At 35.4% G+C, this 19136-nt stretch overlaps 2 protein-coding genes across 2 annotated transcripts; one reads left to right on the top strand and one right to left on the bottom strand.

The window, feature by feature from the left end:
* Window positions 1–2551: 2551 nt before the first annotated feature.
* LOC107771312 (protein DETOXIFICATION 9-like) lies at window positions 2552–5526 on the top strand. The gene is made up of 7 exons (XM_016590662.2): window positions 2552–2890; window positions 2988–3532; window positions 3656–3742; window positions 4131–4187; window positions 4303–4541; window positions 4913–5118; window positions 5214–5526. Exons 1-7 carry the CDS (start codon window positions 2660–2662, stop codon window positions 5265–5267), a joined length of 1419 nt encoding a protein of 472 aa, XP_016446148.1. The 5' UTR covers window positions 2552–2659; the 3' UTR covers window positions 5268–5526.
* A 12757-nt stretch (window positions 5527–18283) lies between these two features.
* On the bottom strand, window positions 18284–18904 carry LOC142172170 (secreted RxLR effector protein 161-like). Its single transcript, XM_075235954.1, has one exon. The coding sequence runs from the start codon at window positions 18902–18904 to the stop codon at window positions 18284–18286; it is 621 nt and encodes a 206-aa protein (XP_075092055.1).
* Window positions 18905–19136: the final 232 nt, after the last annotated feature.

Here is a 19136-nt window from a genome sequence, read left to right as displayed (position 1 = left end):
CCCAAAGAAAAATTTAATGCTTTATTATTTTTAAACTTATTATATAAAAATATTTTTCACATGTAAAATTTATTCAGTACGGTTCGGTATTTTTTCGGTTTATTTTTATAAAATAAAAAACCTACCCTAAATATTGGTGTGGTTATAGATTTATATAAAATCTACGGTTTCTTTAAAAGAAACCTAAAAATTGATTCGACGCGGTACGGTTCAGTCGGTTTTCGAATACCCATTGACACCCCTAGTATGCCCTAGCATTTCAAATACACACACACACACACACACACACACACACACACACACACACACACACACACACACACACACACACACACACACACACACACACACACACACACACACACATATATATATATATATATATATATATATATATATATATATATATATATATATATATATATATATATATATATATAACAACAAGCTTTAATCAACAAGCAGGGTAAATACACACTAATCTTGAAAATCTTTGAAAAAGAAAGAAAGTGAGGCTTACTTAAATTGGCAACAAGCTTAGAACTAGCTCTATATAATTAGCTATCATCATCCATACATGCCTGTAGAGCTTTAATCATCAAATTAAGCATGTGAATTAGGCTGAATACATCTAGAGACATTTAAAGTTGACACCACTTTTCATTTTGACACCTAAACTTAAGGGTGTTCCAATTGAGCAATTATTTTACCTTAAACTTTTCCAATTAGACACATTTTGCTAAGTTGGCACATAGAGTGAACTTCACCTAAAATAGGCGCGTGAAAAACCCAAAAAACAGATTTCTTCTTCTTATTTCTTTCTTCTTCTTCTTCTTCTTTTCTCTCCACCATCACTTCCACCATTGTCTCCCCCACTTTCACCATTGTTGTGCCTCTACCATTAATTTAGCCCGAAAGTTTGAACCAGCAATCGTCTAAGTTGATTGAAACCGAAGTGAGACCGTATTTTTCATTTGAAGTCAAAACACCATTAATGGAATCTTTAAGAAAGCTTGAAGGTTTAAAATGGGTTACTTGATTTGATGAAAATTTGAGAAATTAATATTGGGGTTGTCTTCGAGTCTTCGTGGGGAAACTTTAGCTGAAGTTATAACAAATTTGGAGGAGTTTCTCTTGAAATTTTGGATTAAAATCGTGGTTGGAACAAGAATACGCATGAAGATAGTGAAGAACACCAAGAATAATGATTTCAAGAACAACAATATGTCCTTCTTTTGTCTTTTCTTTTGTTAATAATGTGTCATTTTCTGATTGGGTGTAAATTAAAGTTTTTTTTTTCTTTTTGAGAATGTTATTTTATTTTGTTTATTAAATAGATTTTTAAATAGTTTTTTTTTTAAACTAAAAATGATATATGATTTTTTTATTTGTCATTCGCCATGTCAGCAGCGAGTGCATCGCACACACTTTGTAAGTTTGGCTAATTGTCAAAAAAGTGTCTAATTGGAAAAATTTAGGGTACTATAAGTGTTCAATTGGAATACCCTTAAGTTTAGGTGTCTAAATGAAAAATGGTGCAAACATCAGATTAATCCAATTGAAAGGTGGGTTGACTTTAAACACGGGAATGTGGCTGGTGGGTTGCCTAATTACCTTAGAATATTATAATGTTAGATCCTAATTTGATGTTTAATTTTGGAAATGGTCCTTCCTCTAATGGTTTCTTCATTAACCAAACCCACAAAAGGGGTGAATATTAGCAAAGATTTGTTATTTAAAAAAGTGTCATTGCAGAAAAAGAAATCAAAATAATGTATGTACGTAGTACGTACATTAATTTCTCAAATAGAAGAAATTAGTTTTACAAAGATAAATGTAGAGATCGAGAGGTCTCTATTTCCTTCAAATAATATCCGGATATATAGGTCGTGTATGTCACGTTTCATCCAACAGTACAAGGACCTAGTTTCGAATAATGATCAGATAAAAAGAAAGGTATTCCCTGATTCATTCCACGATCTAGATCACGTAAGATTTTGAATTGCTCAACCCAATGACCCATAAATATATATGGGTTTTAAAAAATGTTCCATGAAAACGACAAGGGCAACCCGGTACACTGAACTCCCGCTATGCGCGGGATCGGAGAATGGCCGGACCACAAGAATTTATATGAGAAAGACAAGAAAATTATAAAACTATCACTGGATCTTTTTTACCACTAGTCTATATATAATATATCTCATGTTTCATTCAACTTTAGGACCTTCATAGTACTAGTATATACGATCGAATAAAAAAATGTATTCCGTTACTCATTCCACGATATCACATTAAATTTCAAGTTGGTCAACCTGCACATATATATGAGTTTAATAAATGTTCCACGCGAACGGTGAGAAAATTATAAATTTATGACTGAATCTTTTTTTGGCAAATTTTAAATCTTATCTAAGGTTGTCTCGCGAATCTAAGATTTCTAGTACCTTTAAACACGTGCATCATTCAACATTCTTAGAACACGAGTGTCATCGGTTAATATTATATGAATTTAAAAAAATATATACATAAATGATTTTTGCCTATAATTCCGCCCCTGAATTCTGGTAGATTATGAACTACTCCAATAAATATCAATCGGTGCCTTAAGCCTGAACAATTCATTGGCAGTGTGAAAGAGAAGGAGTGCCTTTCTGAAATGGAAGAGGCTCTGCTGCCATTGAATGATGTGATAATCAGCAAAAGGGTGGTGTTTAAAGAAGAGGTGAAAGAAGTGAGTCGCTTAGCAATTCCTATGATAGTTGGGACGATGTGCCAATACCTCTTACGCTATGCACCAATGGTTATGTTGGGTCACTTAAGTGAACTCTCCCTCTCTAGTGCCTCTATCGCCACATCTTATTGCACTGTTACTGGCTTTGCTATTCTTGTAAGCTAGCTAGCTACCTACCTCCTTTTTCTCTTTTAAATTTTCTGATTTTTGTTGACTGATTAAAGCTGGTTGAATCTGAATCTGGGTACTGCAGTTTGGAATGGCAAGTGGACTAGAAACTTTATGTGGACAGGCCTATGGAGCAAGGCAGTATCAGAAAGTTGGCACTATTACTTATGCTGCACTCATATTTCTTTTATTCTTTTGTTTGCCAATATCTCTTCTATGGATCTACACTGAAAATTTGCTTTTATGGATTGGCCAAGACCCATCAATCTCTGTTGAAGCTGGAAAATATTCAATTTGGCTCATCCCAACTCTCTTTCCCTATGCTATTCTTCAGTCATTGTTTTGCTATTTCCAGGCTCAAAGCTTGATCCTTCCAATCTTATGGAGCTCAATCGTTTCTCTATGTTTTAACATACCTCTCAGTTGGGCTTTCATATTCAAATTTAATTTTGGGACCATTGGTGCAGCTATAGCAATTGGTTTATCATATTGGTTGAACGTCATCTTGCTTGTGATTTATTTGAAGTATTCGTCAACCTGTAAAAAGACACGTCCTTTTTTCTCAAAGGATGTTTTCCATGTTATGCCAGAGTTCTTCCAATTTGCTTTTCCATCTGCTGGAATGGTTGGGTACATATTTTATTGTCAACTTTATATAAGTTTAGTATTTCCAGAATTTTGATATTCCCTTAGTCTTGCTTCTGATATCTTATTATCGAAGGCTTCATTATTAATTTTATATCTTCTTCGTAGTTTGAGATGGTGGGCAGTCGAGATAATTACATTACTCGGTGGATTGTTGCCAAATCCACAACTAGAGACTTCTGTTCTATCTATTTGGTATGCAACTCTACAACCTTTTCATATTCCATTTCATGCCTTCAATTCTTTAAATACTTAATTCATCCTTTTCCTATTTTTTAACAGTTAAATTTCAAAATGATGTGTCTGTTCTAATAAGGTTGAAGCCCTGTTCTGAAACGTTACAAACCCAACTGAAATTCTGAAATTATCTGTTAACGTTCTGCATATAAGATTGTTGTTTCACTTCAAAATCAGTCGCTTCATAACATCTCCAAACATGATTGTTGTGTCCCAGGAAAGCATTTTCTGCAGCGCCAAAGTCTGTTTAGGCAATGTTAATATTACATCTTACAGTCTGATTATGTTTTTCCTTATAAATTTCTAACACACAAAGTACATTGTTTGAATTTCTTTGGATATGCAGCCTTACAACATCTTCAATACACTTCAACTTACCCTTTTCTTTCGGTGCTGCTGCAAGGTTAATTTTCTCTTCAACATATTTCCTTACACTGATTATGTTTGGTGTAAAGAAAGAATCGTAGTATGGTTCAAATTAAATGACATTCTTAAATTACTTCATAACTATTTTGTAGCATTCGAATTTCAAATGAGTTAGGAGCTGGGAATCCAAAAGCAGCAAGAGTTTCTATATATGCAGTCTTCACTCTAGCAGCTGCAGAGTTTCTTCTAGCAAGTGGAATTCTGTTTTCCTTGCGTAATGTATGGGGATATGCTTTCACACATGACCAAGAAGTCGTCGATCTTATCACAGAAATTACTCCTCTTCTCTGCCTCTCCATCATCGTTTATAGTACAGTTACTGTATTATCAGGTCATTTTTTCCATCACTACTCTTTTCGTCTAGTTTAATAAACAATATTCAAAATGGTTACATCTCGTATTTTCTTATACTCTATTGCTACCGGTTGTCTCTTTTGCTTTGGTTACTGCTTCTTTTTTTATGGTTTTTTCGTTGATGTTTTTCTTTTCAATTATGTTGTGACTGTTTTTTCTGAGCCGGAGGTCTCTCGGAAACAACATCTCTACTTTCATAAGGTAGGAGTAAGGTTTGTGTACACACTACCCTCCCCAGATCCCACTTGTGAGATTACACTAGGATTGTTATTGTTGTTGTATAGATAGTTGAAATGCAGTTAATTACTAGTAGTAGTTTATTAACATGCTTTCTTTTTCCTGCATCAGGAGTAGCAAGAGGAAGTGGATGGCAAAAATTAGGGGCCTATGTGAATTTAGGATCATATTACTTGGTTGGAATTCCTGCTTCTTTACTCATGGGATTTGTTTGGAATTGGAAAGCAAAGGGCCTTTGGTGTGGATTATTGATGGGGTCAACAGTGCAAGCTATTCTGCTCTGTATTATTACTGGTCTCACAGATTGGGAAAAACTGGTAGCTAACACAAAAGATGAAAATAGTGTTTTTTCTATTTTTACTTTGAAGCATTAAAAACTCTGATTATTTCTGGTTTAATTTCAACTTTACAGGCCAAGGAAGCAAGAGAAAGATTGTTTGATAGGAAGATTTGCGGGAATAAATGACTCAAATGAATGATGATCTAAAAGCTAGCACAGCTTAATTTGGGTAGATGTTTTTCCTAGCATATGTCTCTACTTGAGCAGTGACATTACGAACATTTTGCTCTTAAGATATCTGAGTATTTGAAGCGCCTTCTACTCAAATCACCAAGGTAGCACAAGACGCTTTAACTTCAAGAAAGTAAATCCATACTCAAAGGAATTCTTCCGTTTAGAATAATTCATATGGTTTAATGCCTTTATTCACTACTTTAATCAAAAGTGCATCGTCATGCTGAGATAGTGATATACTTCTTGCAGAAACCCCAACTTGAGACTCCAGTCCTTTCAATATGATAAATTTTTTACTACAGTCTTAGAATTGCAACCATTTTCTATAACAAGTATCCGACAAAGTAAGCAAGCATCTTTCACAATCTATATCTATATCTATATAAATATATAAAAGAGGGGCCTAACAAGTTGATGTACATTTTGTTTTTTCCTCCAATTTTTGACTTTTAGCCTTATTTTTCATCCTATTTTAAATAATAAAAAACAGTTTCTAATCCTTTAGAACCGTCATGTTTTAATTGTAACGTTGCTTCTACATAATTCCTCCTCTTAATTAGGGCTTTATTGTCTTCCTCTTCTTCCTTTCTAACATCAATCTCATCATTTCATAACGTATTTCCTTTTACTCTTCTTCCTCCCACTGGCCAGCAGTAAAACTCTTCCTTTCATCTTCGATTATTTTTTCTTCTTTCGTTTCTCACTCAGCTTCTTTCTCAGAGGTAAGTGATTTGCTTATCTCTCATGTTTCGTTGGCCTTTTATTTATTTCTATATCGGAATTCTTGGTTCTTCTTACTCGCCAAAGATATATCTCCTCTTTTCAGGTTTGAGATTTGTTTGTTCGACTAAATATTTGGTGAGTATTTTAACTATATGTGTATCCAGTATTCTTTATTTCTTCCTGATTTTAAGTTTGCTGTAGCACTGAAGTTTGCATCTTTTGGCATATTTTCTTTTTCTTTTTGTGATATTCAATTAATTTCCATCGAATATACATAAAAATCATTATACAGTTATGTGGACTTTTGAGATAATGCCTTTGCTTGACGCTGTGTCCGGTGCACTATTAGCCTACATTGATTTTTTCCTTTGGATTCTTTGAGAATTAATTTGACCAATTTTAGAGTAAAATCAGATGAATTTATCATTTGAAAATAATTCTTAGATAATCTTTCAAAAATGCCTGCAAAGATTGTAATCAAATTATAAATACAAAATGAACGGTTATATGAAAACGATATAGTATTTTAAACGGATATAAAATGAAGAAATTTGACTTGTACAATGACCCAAATGACCAACAATATTGCCCTATACTATAGTCTATAAATACCAAACAGTTGACAACTTATTATCTTCTCTTCACAATTTATTAGCTAAATTAAAAAATACCTTGAGAAATACTTTTGGATAGTACTTTGAGAAATAAACACACTTCTGAAATACAGTGGGTTTGGTGATTAAAAGGGGAAAATCTTCAAAAACTATTTGCTTTATATATTTTAAGAAAATGGACCCAAAAAGATAATCTTTTGTTACTCCCGTAATTTCCTTTTTATAGAGATTTGAATAGATTCAAAATGGGGTAAGAGAGCACATCAAATTCCAAACCTGATAATGCGATTATGGAAGCAATGAGACACCAACTTTATATTGAATTTAATATGATCTCACCCCTACGAATAGTACATAGATTTGTTTGGCTTTGGTATCTTTCATTTTGGTATTTAAGGTAAGAGAAATCGATACAATGCCTTAGAAAAATCTGTTTATAATTTTTTTTTGTCTATATTCTAGATTCTAACTTGGCTTAAAATTATTACTCTTTGGTTTGCTTATTATTTAGAATTTAATGATTTTTCTGAGATATTTTAATTTTTTATGTTTCTCAGCTTTCTTAATTCATATTCAATTTTTAAAATTTTTCTTAACTTAACAACCATTTAGTAATAACTAATTAGGATTAATGAGCAAAACTCTATGGTCTCATTTGTAGGGAAAATCTCATGTTGTTTGTTTGATAGAGGCTAATGGAAGATAAAATGGAGGTACTTCATTGGAATAGAACTAATGTTGTTTCATCTCGATATGGGAGTGTGAGCATTGCCCACTTTAGGTAGAGATTAATCATTTGTTGTGGTCTAAGTATCTTTGACCTCTTCTTTGACTTGTGATGTTGTGCCGATGAACCTTGCTGATATAGTATTTATTTTTGCTTTCCTTTTCCTTTTCCTTTTTTCAGCATTTTGCATGCTTCCAATTGTATATAGATAATGCTCACATGAATCTTTAGAAAAGGGGCACTGTATTGTGCATCAAGTTCTTATATTTGTGGAATAGACATGTAAGGTAATTACATGCAGTCTTTTTCTCCCTTGTAAATTGCAAGTAGTTGTGAGAACTGTTACATAGATTTTCAGATCGACTTGGGTGATGCCCGACTCTCCAACGACCTTTTTTTCTGTTACGAGTGATGCAAGTTTACGAAGGAACTGAAGAGAATTTGGAAGCCTGCCAAGTCTACATCGCAAGAGTTTTATGGAATGAAAGAAAGTAGATATCTTTTTGAGGAAAAGTATAACGTTATACACTCATTGATGATCAAGTGTCTTAGTTTATTAGCCCTTTGGTGTAAATTGCATTTTATAATGATGAGAATACATGGTAGAATACGTTCCTTCTATGGAAAAAATATCTGCTATATTAAGTGATTATGTAGGTGCAGAAAGATTCATACGTTTTGAATATATTTTTTTATTTGAGATTTGGATCGGAATAGTATTTTTTGTCCACTTTTTGTTTCTCCAAAGCAATATCGTATTTGTCATTATATATGAGTTTGTTTCATTTCGAACAATTGCGTATTCTATAAAAGATTTAACCCATCGCGCAAGGTAACTCTTATATTTGTTGAATTATATGCTCTCAGTTCATTTAAAAATTTAAGTTTAGTAAAAATGACAAAAAATTACGACAACAATTAAAAAAAAAAAGAGAGAGAGTGTTGAGTGTTTATGAGTATTATTATATTGCCATGAAAGATGTGGAGGAGGGGCAATAGAATTTGAAAGCAACAACCGAGTTTAAAAAGCGATGTATTACCATTGTCATGCCTTTTGGAGCTCTCATATTAAAGAAATGGAGGTTAACTTTAGTCGGTCGATTCACGACATGTCTTAAGTCTTCCGACATGCTTTTAGCATTTTTCAATGAGCTGTAAGTTAGATGACTAGTTAGACGACGATAAACTCTATTTTAATGGTTTTAAGTAAATGGAGTAGTTTTAATTCCTTTTTAAACTTTATTTTGTTAAATAGTTTTTAACTTTGAACGTCTCCTATTTCGGAGTTAGTAAAGTGCGTGAATAAATTTTAAAATTGGTGATATTATGAGTGTTGGAGCTAACGAGAGGATATTTATATTGTGTATATTAATGCATAAAAATTGTACACTAAATTTATAACAAGATCATATGGCACATTTAATTTATTTTTGATCGCGCGAGGCGCGGACAACTTAACTAGTCTTAAAATATTTGAAGCTCACAGATAATAAACCACGTATTAGGAACAACATATATAGAGTTAGTACTAATTGTGCATTGGGTCTTCATCTGTTACGTTGGAAGTGACATCAAGTAGAGCTAGCTATTCATGGAAGTGTTGGAAAAATTGTTATGGAGAATAGGAGTTAACTTGAGGCGTGTCAAGGACATTGTCCTTAAAGATATTTCGTCCACACAGTGATATATAAAAATAGGCGTATCCCCCAGGATTCAACAAGCTCTTCCAGTTATTAAATTGGGAACAAAACTAACAAAAAATTTAAGAAAGAGAACCAGCATATAAGAGGAAAAGATGATTCAGAAAGTTGTATTAGAAAGTTATGTTAGGAAGTGTGTCTTTAGCTCTCCAAAGACCATGATTATATAGGTGTTGCTCCAACGGCTAGATAACGGCTAGTAACGACTAGTTTGACTCTATTAAATGTAAAATAATTTACTAAATAATAAGTAGATGTAAATAATATTTCAAAGAGAAAAGATTTTTCAAACCAAGATGGACATTACCTTTTGAGATATCACTAATTTTACAAGAATCCCACATATATCTCAAAAGGGATATAAAAATAAATAGTAAACAAAAAAAAAAGAGTATAATTTGATGGGTTTCGGGCATAATAAAATTCACCTGGTGTCTTATAGACTATGAACCAGATATAGATAAAATAAAATTTAACTTACTGAATAATTGGTGAAGTTGATAACTTCTTTGAACCAAAAATTCTTGTTGTAAGCTAGGGACCTTATTCATCATATTACACCCCCACAATTTCTGTTGTTATCGCGGTTTTGCGCTAATAGGCCATGCGCGTGCCTGATTTTCATGAGTGCTCTAGAAATTTCGTCACAAATTTCATAGGAGCGACCCCACTCCACACTCATATAGGTCCATCCATCAAGTGTATTCTGCAGCGCAATATACCACCTACAAAAGACTATGGATTATTGGATTAAGAGTATAATAACTCAACCTCACATTCCTTGAAGTCTTGCACTATATACACACACACCATAGGAAGAGACATAATTTAATAGTGCATATTTGATCAACTAATAACTTGTTATTACCCATATGAACCTACTTCATGGGATTTTCAATCACATAGATTGGGTTACCATCATTGTCGATACATCTCAAATTAGCAAAAATCTCAACCCCTCGATGTTTCACTTATAAGTCAAAGGATAGGCTAAATCCCCTTTTGACTTCACATTATATGTATGAAAAATAATTCTTATCTCTAAACAATTGCTTTATCACATTATGTCTCAAGAGAATATATCTACTCTTCCCATTGAAAGATTTATTTTCTTACAATGGCTATTGCATCTTGGCAATCACAATTCATCGACACAAATATGGTCGGTTTAATTCCCAGTGGAATTCTCGCCAAGAGGTTGCTTAATCAACCTCATTGCCAGGCAATTCGAATATCATAACATCCATCAAAAGGTAATCTCACAATTAGTAGTGAGTTTTTCTCATCTGAATCAGAGATTCAATGTCATCACTATATCTTCTCATACAGTGGAAAATTCACATACATCATACTAACTCATAGTACTTTACAAGTAAGGCATAAAATTATCTCAAATGAAAATAAACTTGACTTCCATACAAGCGTCATTTGAAACATCTTTCAACACATACAAATTTTGTTTTTCTTTTGGTATCTTCTATACAATAATACCAAAGTAAAATTTTCTAGATATAGAAGCAACTTTCACTTCTACAAGAATATCTCAAATTAGTAGGAAACAAGTCATAATTCAATAATTTTTTCATCCAAACAATTAAAAAACCCCAAGCAAAATAAATTTTCAGATCCAGAAATACAACATATATTTTTGATCTTCCAATATAAATTTTTTCCACAAAGAATCTCAATTTTGTAAAGCTTTATTATAATTTTAATAAATAATTTTACTAACTTTGTCCTTCTTCGGATCAAGCTATATAACTCTGGACACTACGGACCCCCACATTTTCAAAAATATCAGATTAAGGAGATAAATTTTTCACAACTCATAAAGAGTTCTACTTTATAAATAACAAGCGAATAATATAACTTCACCCAAATATTTTATCTCAAAAATAGAAAATATATATATCTAGAGACATCAAATTCATTATAAAAGATCGCCAATATTTAAATAATATTTAAAAATAAATACCATTTCATTGATATGACGAAGGCGGCTAAACATAATAGTTGTAACTTAAATTATCTTTTCGTCATTTAGTCCAAACAAATTTGAACTCATTATCTCAGGGTTCTCGAGAATTTTAAAAGGAAAAAGGTCCGGATTTGTCCTTGTACTATTGTATATAGTTTATATTTATCCCCCGTTATACTTTTCGTTCAAATTCATCTTTACCGTTAACAAAGTATGTAAAAATACCCCTAACCCTAATGTTTTGTCATTGTGGCACTCGGGGCCCTCAAATAAATTGCCATGCCAGCATTTCTATCATTTAATCCTTAAATATATCATTCAAGATAAAGAGAATTTTGTGGGTCCCACTTAATTTTTAACTTTTTAACTCTGTCGTTTTCTTCTCCCGTTCTCCTCTGTTTCTGGCGTTATCATCTTCTCTGTTGAATTCAAAATTCAATCAATCAACTTTGATTTCTATAGCAAACTTAGATCCTTTTATTTTTTTATCATATCTATAAAGAATGGGGCTTCACATCAAGATATTGTTCCCAGCGAAAACCTTCATTACCACCCATGACAGTACCATACTACCTTGGCCTCTACCTCGCCTTCACGATTTTAGGCAACCAAGTTTTTCTTGAGTTCTGGAAGAGGATTTTTAGAGAAGAAAAGTGAAAGCAATGAAGATTTTGAGGTTGGTCAGAGGAAGTTCTGCGACAAATAAAGGTTAAGATAAAGAAAATTCACCGATAATCTTTTGGCCAAATCTAAGCGTGGTTCTTCACCCGCGGGCATTTTTCCGGCAAGACCACCAAAGATGGAGAAGATTACTAGCCTGTCAATATATACACACTGCTTTGAAAAGTCAAAAGGCAATATTGGTCAATGTTGGACAGTTTCAACCATTGACAATTTAGCTTATCGTCTCCCATCATCGCATCTTTTTGACAAGCCTGCCGGAGAGGAAGAAGATTAATGGCCTGTCACCTTTGGGATTAATCATAACTAATAGTCCTGACATTTTTAAGCCATTCAGAAAAAACTATCTCATTCTCTTTCTAATTTCATTATCAGGAACTTAAACAATCCTTGATGGGTGTCAAAAGCTTTCAGCTTGCAGCGGGCTATGGCGTAGGAGAAGCAGAAGAAGTGATGTTGAAAAAAGAAGAAAGAGAAAAGTAAAAGAAAAAAGAAAAAATAAATTAAAACAATATATTGGGTAGTGAATTTATAAAAATGCTGACATGTATTATTACGTGGCAATTTATTTAAGGGCCCCGAGTGCCACAATGTCAAAATGTTAGGGTTAGGGGTATTTTTGCTTACTTTGTTAACAGTAAGAATGGATTTGAACGAAAAGTATAACGAGGAACAAATGTAAATTATATACAATAGTACAAGGACAAATCCGGACCTTTTTCCTTTTTAAAATGCATAATCGAGGATCGTACCTTTACTTTCTCTGAAAAAAAGAATAGACGGATGAAGAACCTTTATATCGCCAGGTGAAAGTGAAACGAGACAATTCATTAGTGACGTGCAATTGTGGACTCACTACTAGAAATTCGCGAAAAAGCGTCCAAAACAACCGACCAAAGTTGGTCGGTAATGGCCAATAACAGTCCAAAATGCGACCATTAACGTGTGGTGGATATTTTGAAGGTTGGAAGGGCATACCGACCAAAGTTGGTCGGAAATTACCGACCAACTTTGGTCGGTCAATTAAATTAAAAAACAAAAATGCCGAAAAAACCGACCAAAGTTGGTCGGTATTTTAATTATATAATTAGAAAATGCACCATCTGTGAATCGAACCGGGGTCTGTACTATGGTAGGATACTATTCTACCGCTAGATCATTGGTGCATTTTATTTTAAGACTATCTTTTATTTCATTTATACTCTTTAATTGTATTTTCGCACGAAAATAACTGACCAAAGTTGGTCGGTTTTATTAAAAAATAAAATTACCGACTAAATTAACCGATCGATTTCGGTCGATTGTTTTAACCAAAGTTGATCGGTTTCTTGAAAATAAATTTTGCGGGACTCAAAAATAGTTTCCCGCATTTTTGCGCCAAAGAAAACCGACCAAAGTTGGTCATTTTCCTAAAAAAATTAAAAAATAAAATATTTTAAAAAACCGACCAACTTTGATAGTTTTTTGTTGGTCGGTTTTTGCCGAATTTCTAGTAGTGACTCCTCATCCATAAAGAATACTAGTCATCTTCCTCCAACTTTCCACCAAAGGAGGTGACGTTGACAATACGTGGTGAATCAGAAAATTGAAGTAGAGGTTATAATTCTTGAACCATCTGTTTTGCCCTATAGTAGTTTATTTTTTGACATTCTTCAGCTACATTATAAGTTTGAGTTGCTACCTCTAGCTTCTCAACGAATAGGTCTTGTTCTGGACTTGTCATTTTAACATATTTATCCATAAGCACTCCAACAACTGCTGCATTATTCTCCATTACAACAACGTGGAAATATCCTTAAGATTGTTGGAAAATTTATTATGAAGAATATTTCGCTCACACGGTGATATATAAAATTAGACGTATCCCGCGGGATTCAACAAGCTCTAGCAGAAAACTCAAGAAAGAAACCCAGCATATAAGAGGAAAAGATGATTTAAAAAGTTGTATTAGAAATTTATGTTAGAAAGTGTGTCTTTAGCTCTCCAAAGATCATGTTTATACAGGAGTTGCTTCAACGGTTAGATAACGACTAGTTTGACTCTATTAAATATAAAATAATTTACTAAATAATAAGTAGATGTAAATAATATTTACCTTTTGAGATATCGCTAATTTTACAACAGGAAGAGGAGTTGCAACAGAGCTATAAAGAAAAGAAATGGCAGACAAATTGGGATGTTGTATCTTAAGAACTGAAGAAGACGAGTCGCTTTATGGCTCCAACGATAGCACTTACAGTGTTTCAGTACATCTTGCAATATGTATCAATCGTTATGGTGGGATGACAGAAACTTAGGGTCCACCAAACTGTATAGAGAATCGGGTTCTCTATCAGTTCACACAGAACACACACAAAGAGATAAGTGAATGACACAACAGAGGTTTACGTGGAAAACTCCCAGCTCACGGGATTAAAAACCACGACCTACGCTCGTAGGATTTCAACTTCACTAACCGAGCAAGTTCAGATTACAACCTATTGTAATCTAGGAATTAAAACCTTAATCTCTCATTCGCTTGTAATAACTCTATTACAAGCCTCTTTATAATAACTCTATTACAAGCCTCTTTGTAATAACTCTATTACAAAGCTCATAACTCGACTAGCTCTAGTCAAGACACAAATACGAGGTTTATGATTTTACAAAAGGTTTCCTATACAATGCTTCTAGCTAAACTAAGTAGTAATTACAAGTAAATCACTTTAACAAAGGTACAACATAACTAGGGACATGTAATAACTCAATGTAGGAAACTGGTCCTTCGTTATGATGTTTCTCTGTTCTTGATGCCCTGAATATCACTTGCAAGTTGGCAACACACTTGAGAGAAAGCTTGATCAATTCTAGAATGTGCAGGTATGTTGTTTTCCCTTTCCTTCATGTTAATATTACACAAGTGACATCACTTGAATGATGCAAGCATATTTGGTACAAGGGCATTCCCCATAAAGTGACTGCTGCACTGTTTGCACTGTTGTGTGTGTGCAAAGGAACAGTTGCAGTGACTTTACAGTTGTGGGGAGTTAACTGGTACAGTCAGCAAGGGACCTAATGTTCATCGGTTTCCTCTGTTGTTTCTTTGACTCTGAGTGTTGGAACATGTTCCAGACTTGAGACTTGTTGATCTTGAGCATGTTGAGGATGTGGAACAGGTTCCCTATCTGGTTCTTATCATTAAGTTTGTTGGATCATCAAAATATAACAGGACACATAACCTATCAATTTTCTCCTTTTTGATGATGACAAACTTGTAATTGAAGTTCCCCCTTAGAACCAGAGTACCATAAATATTTTCTATATTCCCCCTGAACCTGTTCCCTTTCAATTAATTTTCCCCCTTTTGACATCATAAAAAGATTAGGCACAAGTAATAAGCAAAAATAAGTCTAGCATAGTTAACTCATGCCACATGGGTGCGCACAAACATGGCTAAAAACAGAGTATAGGAGCATAAGAGTATATCATGCAAGGCAAAAAAACGGGATGCTCATAAATTTGTTCAAAAAAGGGAGCAGAATTTGCAGTACCATTTGTTACACAACCATTCACAAACTAAGACAACTAAAAAAGTAGCATCCACTAAACAGATCAAAATAAAGGGATCAAAACAGAGGACAGACAACTTGAACTGGACACTGAGAAGGGAACGATTTTAAGGAGCACTGGAAGGGGGAGGCAGAGATGAAGAGGCAAGGGTTCTAAGGAGAATATCCATTCGAGCATTTGCTGACACTTGCTCAATAAGCAACCTCTCCTTCAGGTCCTCGACCTGTTTCCTGAGTTCAGCATTTTCCTTGGTCAGGCGGGCAACCTCTGTGCCTTGTGAACTGCTGGAACCAGGTGCCTCCTAGGCCTGACTAAGATGTCCCTCAAGAATGACATTTCGTGCCTTCAACTTCCTTATCTCTTCATTGGCAATGTTCTGAGCTGCAATCAGTTGAGAGACAGTGGAATTGCTAACAACCCCTCCTTTCTTATCGATGCACTCACACTCTTCTAAGGTGGTCTTGGAGAAGGTCTGCTTGCGAGTACCCAATGTAGCATTTCCTAAGGGGACTTTGAAGAACTCAAATACCTTAGTGAGTAAGAACTCGTAGGGCAGCCCATGATTACCATCCTTAAAATCTGTCACTTTCTTCATGTGCTCAATCATGATACACGGTAAATTGATAGTGGAGTAGGCATCCAGTGCTTCCATGAGGAAAAGGTCTGCTCGTGACGTAATGAAATGCCTTTCTGCGCGTGAGAGCAAAACCTTGTTCACCATCTCGAATAACAATTAGTACACTTGAAGGAGGGCCTTCTTGTGTACCCGTTCCCCCTATTTTACTGCATCATCCTTTAAAATGGTATTTCTGAAGTTTAAAGAGCAAGTCCCCTCAATGTATGATATGCCGCCAGTAGGCACTCCCAAAATTGTTCCCAGCACAACCTCATCCATCACATAATCAACACCATTCACCTTCAGGCATATGTTGTCATCTTCTACAGTGAACATATCAGCATAGAAACTACGCACCTCCGTCGCATACACCTTAGGGCTCTCAGTAGTGAACAAATGTGTCCATTATTGAAATTCATAGATATCAACCAGTTGGCGCATCCCTGTCATGTCAAGAATATCATAGGCAAATGTTCTGCCCCACATCACCTTCTGGTGTCTCAGGTTTTCTCTTTTTTCATCCTTGGCCACACCCACCTTGGTTTTCTTGGAGGAACCGGGTTCCTCATTGACACCAGCCTTCCTTTTCACATATTTTCTCACATTCTTCCCTTTCTCTGCAGATTTCTCAGACAATTTCTCTGACACCTTGTCACCAGACTTTTCAAACACATTCTCACCAGACTCCTCAGCTACCTTCTCCCCAAACTTTTCTACTTCAACATTGCTAGCCTCCATCATGCTCACATATGATTCTCTCCTATGTTTTGGAACTATAGGTTTCTTTGAGGACTTACGAGAACTGTAGGTCACCTCATCATCAATATCAACAATACATGCCGGAGGCACTTCCTATTCATTCACCAGCTTTCCCCCTTTCACTAACCTCCTCCTTTTTTCTCTTCTTTGCTTTTATTCAGCACAGATTCAAGACCCTCCCTCTTTTGCAACCTAGTAGTGGGTCTTTTAAGAGTAGGTACAATGGGAACTCCTTTCTTAATTCGAGCAGCAAGGAATCTTGCTACAGGCATATCATCATAATCTTCCTCATTATTTTCCTCTTCAGATAAAGATCTCATCTTAGGAATGACAAAGTTTAGTAGCTCAGCATCGAAGTGAGGAGAGGGAGAAGGATCAGTACTGACCTGGGGATCTTTTGTAGGGAAGGGAATTTCATCCCAAGTAGGAGCAGAGGGCTCCTCTTGAGCAGAGGGAACAGGTCCCCCATAAGTTTCCCCAGTAGTACTATCAGGTGCTATATTTTCAAAAGGCACCAGTTCCTTACTCTCTTCCAGATAGCCTTCACCTTCCCCCTGACACCCAACAGTCTCATTAACCTCCTCACAACCACCGACCATGACTCTCTCAGTGGCTATTAACAACATATTTTCTATGGCTTCTTGTTCATTTAACCCCAAAGTGGACTCAGGAGAGATATTACATGTAGGGTTGCCAACATTCAAATCAAGGCTTGGTGATGATTCTTTACAATCACGAACCACAATCTGTTGGGCCTCATAGCTCTCTTCTACTTGCATATTGGAGACTTCTTGAGTTTTTTCTCCCTCTACTGTGTCACCTTCAGCCATTGTTTTCGTCGAGGCAGAAAGAGAGGTTATAACCACAAACCTCTTTGGGTTCGGAGTTTTGCGACTCTGGTGAGAACATGAACTCTATTGGGCTAGAGAAAAGCAGAGGGTGGTTGAGAATCTTGTGTGGGGTTTGGACTTGGTGGCATGGGGGACTTAGACTCTGTCTCCTGTGCTTCGTGAGATGAAGACACAGTGGGGACGACACCTGGAACATTTAAGGCTTCTAGATTCTCAAACATGGTAGGGATTTGTAGTAAGAACTTAAGGAAATGGAGTATTTGGTTGTTGAGAGAAAGGGGGAGATTTTGGCTTTTGATGTGAACAGTGATGATAGAGACAGTGTTTGGGTTTATTTAAAGAGGGTGAGGGACCAGTTAGGAATGGGTATTAATTCTTTGGGTAGACGGGTCGATTAGTAATAGGTACGACGCTTGGATTCTAAAGAAGGGGAAAAAGAGAAACTAACATTTTAATGAGGTGGCACTTTCTCATTCATTAAAAAGTTGTGTATGAGAGTACAAAGGTACTACTAACCTATGTCAAGGGAACCAGGTTCTCTGATAAGTTTTGTAAATGTGAGCCTCATCCTTTTACCAGAATGCAATACCACTAGCTTCTTGTTTGCTCTGTAATTTCCATGCATGTCTACCTGTAACGGTATAGAAATGAGTTAGAACTTGCCAGAAAATACTTTTTAGTTGTTTTACCTGTTCATTTCTTTCATAGCCAATCATTAAGCGACCAGGTGCTCAGCTTGATTTTATCAACCCTAGTGCCAATCGATTCTTTTAAAAGTACTCTCTGCTCAGTGCTTTGGTGAAGATATCTGCAATTTGGTCTTCTGCGCTACAAAACCTCATGCAGATAAGCCCCTTTTCAACATTGTCTTTGAGAAAATGATGTCGCACATCAATGTGATTTGTTCTCTTGTGTTGTACTGGATTCTTTGCCATGTTGAGAGCAGTGTTATCACATAGTAGTGGCACGCAATCAAAAAATACACCAAAGTCCTCCAACTGTTGCTTGATCCACAACAATTGAGCACAGCAAGAAGCAGCTGCCACATATTCAGTTTCTACAGTTGAAAGGGCCACTGAGTTTTGTTTTCTCGTACCCCATGAAATTAGACATGATCCCAGAAAATGTGCCATGCCAGAGGTGCTTTTTCTATCCACCAGATAACTAGCATAATCAGTGTAAGCATACCCATTCAAGTCAAAATTGTCTCCTAAAAGGTAGTAGAGAACTAGGTCCTGTGTTACTTTGAGATATCTTAAAATTCTCTTGGCAGCCTTCAGATGAGATTCCTTTGGATTGGATTGAAACCTAGCACATAATACTACGCTGAATACAATATCTGGTCTGCTTGTTGTGAGATACAGGAGTGACCCAATGATACCTTTGTACATGGTCTCACAGGAGAACCACGTTCATCCATGTCCAAACGAGTGGCAGTGGCATCCTCCTTCGTTTCTTCAGAAACATGGTGTTGTCAATATTTCCTCTTGTAAATCCATTTTCTAGGAGGAATTTGGACAACCTTTCATACCAAGCACGAGGAGCTTACTTCAGCCCATATAAAGCTTTGTCAAGTTTGTATACATGCTCAGGATACTCATGACATTCGAAGCCAGGTGGTTG

The sequence above is a fragment of the Nicotiana tabacum genome, chromosome 17 (assembly GCF_000715075.1).
Source record: "Nicotiana tabacum cultivar K326 chromosome 17, ASM71507v2, whole genome shotgun sequence".
Lineage (NCBI taxonomy): Eukaryota > Viridiplantae > Streptophyta > Magnoliopsida > Solanales > Solanaceae > Nicotiana > Nicotiana tabacum.
This window is presented reverse-complemented; position numbering and strand designations above follow the sequence as displayed.